The following is a 10000-nucleotide window of genomic DNA, read 5'->3' as shown; positions in this document are numbered from 1 at the left end:
TTTTTTATTCAATCATAATAAATAGCACCGAATGTCTGTGCTCCATTTCAGATCGGGTAAGAGGTTTTACCTGTGTGTACTGCATTTAGTGGTGAAAACAATATGAAAACCAGAGTGCTTTCTATGGGTGAAAAACAAGCAATTGTGAATCTGAGAGAAGGTGGAAAATCAATCAGAAACTTTGCTCAAACATTGATCATACATCGCCAGTACAACCATTTCGAATGTCCTGAAGAAGAAGCCATTGCTGTACTAAATAACAGCTGTGGAACAGGTAGGCCAAGGTAAACATCAGCAGGTGATGATAGAAACATTGTGAGAGATGTAAAGAAAGACCCTAAAACAACTGCTCGTGACATCAGAACAACCTGCAGAGGGCAGAAGTGATGGTATCACTATCTATTGTTGATAGAAGACTTCATGAACAAAAGTACAATGGCTACACCAGATGATGCAAACCATTCATTAGCAGGGAAAATAGGAAGGCCAGGCTGTAATTTGCTAAAAAAAAAAAAAAAAAAAAAATTACAGAGATGAGTTTGCAATGAGCCTGAGGATGTTGTGGATGTTACTAACAGTTGCTTTACGGTCTTTTTTTTTATAGTTCTCGCAATATTTCTTTTGTAATCTGTTTGATCTGTTTTTTGTATGCTAGCGGTTTCTTTCTTCTTCATGACATTCCACACGGTTGTACTGGCTATTATCAATGTTTGCAATGGTTCTGATCTTCTCCCAGATTCACAATTGCCTGTTTTCACCCATAGACAGCTCTCTGGTTTTTCATGTTGTTATCGCCTTTTAAATGCAGTCTAAATGAAATGTTGCATTGTTCTCCAGTCCGATGTGTACAGACGCTATATGACGTTACTCTGTTAATATCAACACACTTTTGTTGTATTTCAGTTGGAGGATAAACGTGCTGAAATGGAGAGAAAACTCATCAGCATGAAGGTCCAGTATGAGTCTCTCCAAACACAGCATGCTTTCAACAAGCAGCAGTTGCAGCACATGAAGGTAACATTTTTTAAATATTCATTTATTCATCCTCCTGAGGCCATAGCTTTTGTTTGCAAGATTTCACCTAGTGGGGTAAGGATGATTGTAAGAAAGGTGAGGGACCAGCGCAAAATGACATGGGAGGAGCTGGTTGATTTCAAGGGAGTTGGGAGCCCAGTCAGCAAGAAAAATATGAGAAAGACACCTTGCTGTGATGGATTGAGAGCCTGCAGTGCTCTCAAGGTCCCCTTGCTCAAGAAGACACATGTACAGACCCGTCTGAACGTTGGGCAATGAAAACACATGAATGATGCGCATAAGGCTTACGAGAATGATGTGGTCAAAATGGAGCTCTTTGCATGGATCAAGTAGACTGGATGAGTTTGGAGGCAGAGAAATAGTGAATATGAGTCCAATGACGCCAACTCTACTGTCATGCATGGAGGTGGAAATATTCTGCTTTAGGGATGTTTCTCCGTTAAGGATACAGGAAGACTTCACCACATTGAGAGACTGATGAACGGGAACTCGTACTGTGTAATAGTGGATGACAACTAGGGATGTTCCAAACCGATCTTCAGGATCGGGATCGGCTGCCGCTCCGCTGTATGTTGAAGATCTCATCTCCGCCACGAAATCGGACCGATCCGGTTGCTGTATAATGTTCATAACGCTGGGCCACACTCCAAAATAGTAGGTGCGGTAATGCGCCCCAAAGCTGGTTGCCACTTGACTCCCGCCACCCGCAAGAAGATGAAAAGGCAACACCACCATGCAGACATGGCGTGTACCGTGGTGAAGTTAGTTTCACATTTGACATTGGACATTCGGCTCTGTAGCTATAGTGGTAGTTCCGCCTCGCTGCTTAGACTGCTGTGTCATGGTGCGGGGAACACGCGCTGGAAGTGCCGCTGTAACCTGTAATTGTTTATACTAGGGACTGTCAAATTACTATTGCGTTGAAGAGATTTTGTTTAAAAAAAAAAAAAGGTCCTATTGTAAATCACACCACACATTGATCTATTACCATGTCAAATGATTAACAGTAGTCCTACCCTAAAAGTATTTTGCATGCCCATTTTTTTTATTGGATGGACTTTTATTGGATATTTTATTGGACTAGGGACCTGACTCAGAAGTTTGTTACAAAAGCCCAACAGTATTGTTGGTCATGCTGTGTAATGAAACAGTAAATTCAGCAATACTTTGGTTGCATTATTTTTAATGCTTTGAAGAGCTATTTTCAACCATTTTCAATTCCACAAATTCATGTTTGTAACAAAAGTTTCTTATTAAAGAAAAAAAAAAAGGATCGCCAAGACTATAAAATAAAAAATTTGATTCCTAATGGATCCCGAATGAGATCCATTAGGGGATTTACAACATGACATTGAGCATAGGAGTGGCTCGAGAAGAGGCACATTAAGATCCTTCAGTGGTCAAGCCAGTCCATGCGTCCATAAATCTCCTTGAAAATCTGTGGCGGGAGCAGAAACGTTTAGTTGCCAAGCAACAGCCTTGAAACCCTCGTATCTGTAAAGAGAAGTGGATCCAAATTTGGGGAGCTGCATTCGCAGCACGTCATCTCCAGGGAGGACATTATTTGGTGCTCCAGACTGATGCAGTCATTGACTCCAAAATATCGAATCCTTCAAGATATTGCTTGCAATAAAATTATGTCGTTTGTACATCTATTTTTGAGCCCTTGAACATTAAAGTACGGCATGTACAGTATGTAATTCTTCAAATGTAAATGGTGTAAAACTGTGTCAAACCTAAATACTGTACTCCATGCATGTTTGTGCAGATCCAGATTGCCACCCTAATGCAGCTCCAAGGTTCAAGGGCTGACCCCTCTCAGCTTGAGAGACTGCAGTCAATGCTGTCTGAAAAGAATGAAGAGATACATCATTTGATGAGCAAACTGCAGAAACTGGAGAAGTTGCAGGTGAGTGCTGATCACCGGCAGATGAGCTGGCATGTTTCATGCCCTTCTGTCAGGGAACATTTTCTGCTAGCTCCAAAATATACAAGAGATGAGACAATTTCTTTGAGCCCGATCAACTCTATGCGAAGGAGTTGTGTTGCACTGCATGAGGCAAATGGTGGTCACACCAGATACTGGCTGGTTTTCTGAGTGCCTTGAAAGCTCAGTCAAAATCGTCTAAAATGGCCGGTACTGAAGAGGATGTCTTTTGAAAAATGGCTGGGATTGAATGAGTTAAAGTATAAAATGTACAGCATACAGTATTTACTCTGCACTAATGAATGATAGTGTTTGATGATCCATGAACAGATGGGATCCGAGTCACGGTGTCAGCAGTCACAGCACTCCACTATGGTGCGGTCAAGTGTGGAATCCTAAAAAAAAAAAAAATAGACAAAAATTCTCAAATTTGTATGACAGTGACCACTAAATCTCGAATGTACGGGGATCTACTGTACAAACAAGCATTCACACCTATGGACAATTTAGAATATACAATTAACATAGAATTGTTAAGTGGTACGGAGCAGGAGTACTTGGAGCAAACCCACGCAAACACAGGGGGAAAGCATGTAAACACCACACAGGTGTTTGGCTTTTCTTTGTCGGGGCATGAATATTTTGGCTTCTTTTTTTCCTGGATGCTCGGTCTGGGCGATTGTTTTTTGTTTTTTTTTAAATATCGCTATTTCTTTTAAGCATGATATCAAAACAGACGTATCGTTCATATCGATATGGACTGGATTTGCTCTGTTCTCTTGTATCTTGACTCTCTGTCTCACTCATCACGGCTGTGTGTGTGTGTGTGTGTGTGTGTGTGTTCATCATGTTTGTTCTGTTTCTAAAACATTACATAGTTTTACTCTTCATATTGATATGATACACGTTTTTAGTGTTCTATGACCACACAAATACATTTCTTGTTGGAAAAAATGTTTTACGTTATTAGTGTAGCAGGTTAGTGTTTGTTTTGTGGATGATCTGTTTCAAAATGTACCAAATGAGTGAATTTCAATATTTGTAGTTTGTAGTTTGTTGATTGAAGTGTACTTTTGTAGTGCTTTCCCATCTTGACAGCAGAGAACTGTAAAGAGGATGCAGTGATTTTTGGTCTAGAATGTGTTTTGTTTTATTCAGGAATTAAGTCTTTATGTTGTATAATGTGAGATTTCCAGCTGCTTTTATCATTAATTATGTCCCATTTAAGTGAGTTTTTATGCACATGGAAAGATGCATGGTTCAAAGACAAACACAGTCAGTTCAATTTTGGACAACATTTGGATAAAACTACATGCAGTTATTGAGGTCATTGTCACTGTTACAGTGACTCAGCCCTCAAACAGGAAGTAGTCGCTGTACTAACAAAAAGATGGACAAATATCCTCCACTGCTGTATTCACAGCACTGTATATTCAAAATACTGATATAAGTACATGCATGCATGTTTGTTAATAGACATTGCTGAAGACCCAGGAGAGTAATCTCCCCCCAGTTAGCGATGGCCAGGATGAAACATATTATACTGACCTCCTCAAAATGAAGCTTGACAATACAATGTGAGTAAAGTTTTTTCCACTGGAATATGCACATTGGACATTGCTTGCATGCTGTATCACCATTTTATTTTATTTTATTTTATTTATATGTGCAGTAAGGATGTCCAACGTTTAGGAGATGAACTTTCCCTGCAAAGGATGAAGTCTTTGTCCGAAAGCCAGAAAGCTCTGGAACTGGAAAGAAAACTCTTCACCTCTGAACGTCTTGTTAAAAAGGTACAATGCTGTAGAATGTGCGTGCGTGCGTGCGTGCGTGCGTGCGTGCGTGTTTATACAGTGGAACGTTGGTTAGCGTACACCCCTGTCTTGACCTTCTGGAATGGATTAATGATGCTAACCAAGGTTCCATCATACACCAGTGGTGTCCAGTCAGGGCCAGCAAAGCCTTCACAGCTGGCCTAAACACTATCAGAAGCACTGACTTACATTTACAACTTAAATTGTAATATTTGTTAGATTAAATTGTATTAAATTTAGGTACGCTCTGATCAGGGTTTTTGTTGATTCTGATACCGATTGTCCATGAGTGAAATTGGCTGATACCGATCACACGGATTAACTGTAAATGTTTGAATTTAGTTATGAATGTATGGGAAACACTGGTCTGCAACGCTGTATGTGTGTGTGCGCGCGCGTGTGTGTGTGTGTGTGTGTGTGTTTTTTTTTTTTTTTTACACACTCTGAAACCACAAGAGTCCATAGCAACAGCAGAAAAGCCTTTGCCGCATCAGCAGATTGACTGATATCAATCGATGGATGTTGTCAGAGGATGGACAGATACACTTCATCTGGTTACGTCCATGTTGTGGATTTGTGTTTATGTGGTGTTATTTTTAGGAGCATTACAGCAAAAGATTTTCTTTGCTTGATTTTCAATGTGTGTTATTCCTCTGACAGGCCCAGAGTGATAAGATCAGACTACAGCTTCGAGTGGAGGAGCTACAACACAAATATGAACCCAAAGGTAACTGCTAAAAACTAAAAACAGCAGTCACAGCCCTTCACTTTTTCCACATTGTGTGGATTTTTTTTTCCATGTTGTCATGAAGGGGTGTTGTGTTTAAAATGCTGAGGAGAAAAATGAATGAATCCGCAAAATTTGATTAGGTATCAATAAATGGAATATTTCACTGTTAAAGCATAGAAACCAGTTTATGACTTTCTGAATGTTTTTTTTTTTTATCATTATTAGAGCCCTGTGGACCTGAAATAACACCCCTATAGTCACCTTTAAACTCCTATTATTATTTACACCACAATGCGCAACTTTTATGCGCAGGCTACGGTATCACTGCAGGGACATGAGACGGTCTCTGCTTTTAAAGGAAAACTGCACTTTGTTTGGAATTTTGCCCATCATCCACAATCCTTATTTGAGGCTTGAACACAAAACGTTTCCGTTTATTGCCACAACCTTCGACTATACACCTCCATTCATCCATCCATCTTCTACCGCTTATCCGAGATCGGATCGCGGGGGCAGCAGCCTAAGCAGGGAGGCCCAGATTTTCCTCTCCCCGGCCACTTCGTCCAGCTCCTCCCGGCGGATCCCGAGGCGTTCCCGGGCCAGTTGGGAGACATAGTCTCTCTGTGTCTGGGGTCTTCTCCGAGGCCTTCTACCGGTCGGACTTGCCCTGAACACCTCCCCAGGGAGGCGTCCGGGATGCATCCTGACCAGATCCCCAAGCCACCTCATCTGGCTCCTCTCAATGCGGAGGAGTAGCGGTTCTACTCTGAATCTCTCCCGGATGACTGTGCTTCTCACCTTATCTCTAAGGGAGAGCCCAGCCAACCTACGGAGAAAACTCATTTCGGCCGCTTACACCCGCGATCTTGTCCTTTCGGTCACTACCCAAAGCTCATGACCATAGGTGAGGGTAGGAACGTAGATCGACCGGTAAATTGAGAGCTTTGCCTTTCGGCTTAGCTCTCTCTTCACCACAACAGACCGATACATGGTCCGATACCTCATACTCCCGGAGTATTTCCCACAGAATTCCTCGAGGAACACGGTCGAATGCCTTCTCCAAGTCCACAAAACACATGTAGACTGGTTGGACAAACTCCCATGCACCCTCAAGGACCCTGCTGAGAGTGTAGAGCTGGTCCACAGTTCCAAGACCAGGACAAAAACCACACTGCTCCTCCTGAATCCGAGATTCAACTATCTGGCGGATCCTCCTCTCCAGAACCCCTGAATAGACCTTACTATACACCTGCAAAGCATAATTTATAACCTAGCATTAACTTTTCCAAACTCGCAGGCGATGCAGCAACTCCAGTAGCTGAGTCACTACGCCAGGAAAGCAGTTCTTTGGTGTTATCTCCTACAATATCAATGTCACTGTAGCTTGGTTAATATGCAGGTAACGTGGAACACTGTTGCCGTTAAAGATGGCCTAATAGGTGTATCCCATTACGTGCATTGTTAGCTGCCTCGTGCCAGCTGATTTTTCTCTCATTAGAACACCGAAAAGGGAAAGACGTGTGTTTGTTCATGTCTCACATAAGGATAGTGGATGATGGGCAAAATTCCTCAAAAAAAGTGCAGTTTTCTTTTAAGCATAGCATGCTAACTAGTTTATTTACTAGTCAATTAAATATTGGACCAAAATTGGAAGACAAAATATACACTACATGTGGAGTACCCGAGGGGTCCATATTGGGACCAAAACTGTTCAATTTGTATATCAGCGACATTTGTAAAGTAACAAAGGACTTAAAGTTGGTATTATTTGCAGATGATACCACTGCCTTTTGTTCTGGGGAAAGCACACAAGAACTCATTACAAAGGTCATATTAAAGTCATGGTTTGACAGAAACAGATTATCCTTGAACTTAAGTAAAACTAAAAATAATGCTATTTGGAAATAGCAGAAGGGACACGTACGACCGAATACAAATTAACAGAGTGGACATTGAAAAAGTGAAAGAATATAAATTCCTGGGGATCATAATATACGAAAAAATTAGTTGGTTATTATTATAGAGAATATGACGTGGAATGCAGGAAGTGAACAACATGTACTGTACTAGATGTGGAATGGATGGGGGGTAGGATTAAAGAAGCTTTGCTTCTTCCTACTCCTTTTGGACATGTGGAACTGTGAAAGGAGGATTCATGAGATGTATTCCACTGTAACCTTCATGTTCAAATAAACCAAACCAAACCAATTTATTTATTCTAAACTTAAGAAAGGTTTTCAAACGGAGTGGGGAAGAAGGACAAATTATGAAGCCAAAAGCTAGCATTTCCACATGGAATGGAAGGAGAACTTTATTTTTTCATGTCGAACATGTCATGGCTGACTTAAAGTAATTTAACTTAAGGTATTTTCTCATCAATGTAACATCAGTGACGTAGTGACCAGAATACTACATATGACTTGTATTTCAATTTGTTTTTTTTACAAATAATACACCAATAATATATAGTAAAAATGTGGAAAGAGTGAAGTATTGTGATGACTTTGTGGATGCACCGTGTGCCTTTTTGTCATGTTGTTTGCAGAGAGACACACTTACTTATCCAAGCGTACAATGAAAGAGAAACTCCCTACTGATACCGTACCACCCTCTGAGAAAAGTGCACTTGAAAAGGACAAGCAGACCGTTTCAAAGAAAACATCCATCACACCTGCTATGATTCCAGAGACAGACACAAGTCCCACTGCTGCGGAGAGCTTGCCAGAAGGTGTGTTGGACTCACAATGACACTGCCTTATGATGGCAACATATATCTTGTTTGCTTTGTCTTTAGATTTCCATATGGAGCCTAAAGCTGCAAAATGTGCAAAGATCTGCGAGGATGACCTGCTTTTCATCCCCAATCCCAGGTCAGAGTTTGGCGCGTGAACAGCAGTATTCATGCAGGATTCAAAATTTTTCATAGAAAATGTTTGACAATGTACACAAAATATAAATGCTGAAGAAATTACAGTGCGGCAAATAAGTATTTGATCCCCTGTTTATTTAGTACGTTTATCTCCCTTAGAAAGATATGAACAGTACATCATTTTTATGCTCAAACCAAATCGATTTGCACAAGACTGGAATAGACTACAAGACCATCAACAGGATTTGTAGTGCTGCACAAGACTAGAATTGACTCCAAGACCATCAACAAGACCTACACAAAGCTGGAATGGACTACAAGAGCATGAAGTAGCTTGGTGAGAAAGAGAGCACCATTGGTGCAATCACTGATAAATGCAAGAAATCCAAGATAAGTCAATCACCGTCGCTCTGTATCTCCATACAAGATTTCACCTGGTGGTGTAAGGATGATTGGGAGAAGGGTGAGGGAGCCTTCCAGAATGACAAGGAAGGAGAGTTGATGATGTCAAGGGAATTGGGAGCATAGTCAGCAAGAAAAGCATTAGTAAGACACTTTGCTGTAATGGACTGAGATCCGGCAGTGAGCCTTTATTTAAAGGGGACCTATTATACACATTTTTGGGCCTTTGTATTGAGTTCTGGGCTCCTATAGAGCAGCTACACACGATAACCCGCACAGAAAGCTTTCTAGATCTTCCAGACTCTGTACCTCTTCCTGCAGTGTTTCCTGCCTCCCGCCCAAACGGTCTGTGTAATTTACTCCACCCGCGGCCCTCCTCCAGGTACGCCTCCCGCCGAGCCCACTCCGCTGTGATTGGTCACACTCACAAGCGCTCCTGGACTCCAGACTCCCGATCAAGGACTTCCAGACAGCTGCCGAACTATTTTTTACATTCTGCCTTTCTCTGTTGACCTATCTAGCATAAAAAGATTGCACAGTTCATATCTTTGTAAGGGACTAAACTTACTTCTCCCCATTGTCTGTATGTTTGAGGAATCAGTATTGTTTTAAATAAGTGGATTGTATTTTTGTTTTGTGGTCCTTAGCTCCAATGTGACAGACTGCAGTGCGGTGAAGAGGGAGGATTACCAGGAGCAACACACACATGAGGAAAGCAAAAGGAAAGCTCAAACAGTTGAGACGATCCATGTGGGTTCTAAAAGCAGTATGGAAAGTCAGTGCTCTCAGCAGTAGGGCCCCACTGCAATACAATCACACTATATATCAGTATGTGTGTCTGCTAACCTCTCTATATACTGTATGTATACAGTACACAAAACATACACTCAAAATATTAATAGGTAAATATATAGTGGCTTTCTGACGTGAAATCTTTCAATCCAGTTTTATTAATCATTTTAAGTTTTTACCTGAACTTTAATATTCTGTATATGACCTGTTTTTGGGGATAGAACGCCTATGATACTAGAGTATTTATTAACTGGATAATATAACCAGGTGTAAATGTAACTGCCATAAGATGATCTTTTTTGTGGGGTGGGGGGCAAAGCGAATAAAACTCCAGTATTTCCTGGAAAAAAAAAAATATGGACATGAAGCCAAAATGACAAAAGATCGTTTTTTGCATTTCCATGAAAGATGAAAGAAATAAAATACTATGG

General features: G+C 41.0%; 1 protein-coding gene across 2 annotated transcripts in view; it reads left to right on the top strand.

The window, feature by feature from the left end:
• spdl1 (spindle apparatus coiled-coil protein 1) overlaps positions 1 to 10000 on the top strand; it is a 23015-nt gene extending 13015 nt beyond the window's left edge. For both annotated transcript variants that reach the window (XM_054792804.1, XM_054792806.1), the window contains exons 7-14: positions 904 to 1014; positions 2804 to 2944; positions 4439 to 4539; positions 4635 to 4755; positions 5437 to 5503; positions 8052 to 8234; positions 8301 to 8376; positions 9425 to 10000. In XM_054792804.1, the coding sequence (XP_054648779.1) occupies positions 904 to 1014; positions 2804 to 2944; positions 4439 to 4539; positions 4635 to 4755; positions 5437 to 5503; positions 8052 to 8234; positions 8301 to 8376; positions 9425 to 9572 (948 nt within the window). In that variant the 3' untranslated portion in view covers positions 9573 to 10000. The remainder of the gene's footprint in view (positions 1 to 903; positions 1015 to 2803; positions 2945 to 4438; positions 4540 to 4634; positions 4756 to 5436; positions 5504 to 8051; positions 8235 to 8300; positions 8377 to 9424) is intronic.

This window comes from Dunckerocampus dactyliophorus, chromosome 11, assembly GCF_027744805.1.
Source record: "Dunckerocampus dactyliophorus isolate RoL2022-P2 chromosome 11, RoL_Ddac_1.1, whole genome shotgun sequence".
NCBI classification, from domain to species: Eukaryota; Metazoa; Chordata; class Actinopteri; order Syngnathiformes; family Syngnathidae; genus Dunckerocampus; species Dunckerocampus dactyliophorus.
This window is presented reverse-complemented; position numbering and strand designations above follow the sequence as displayed.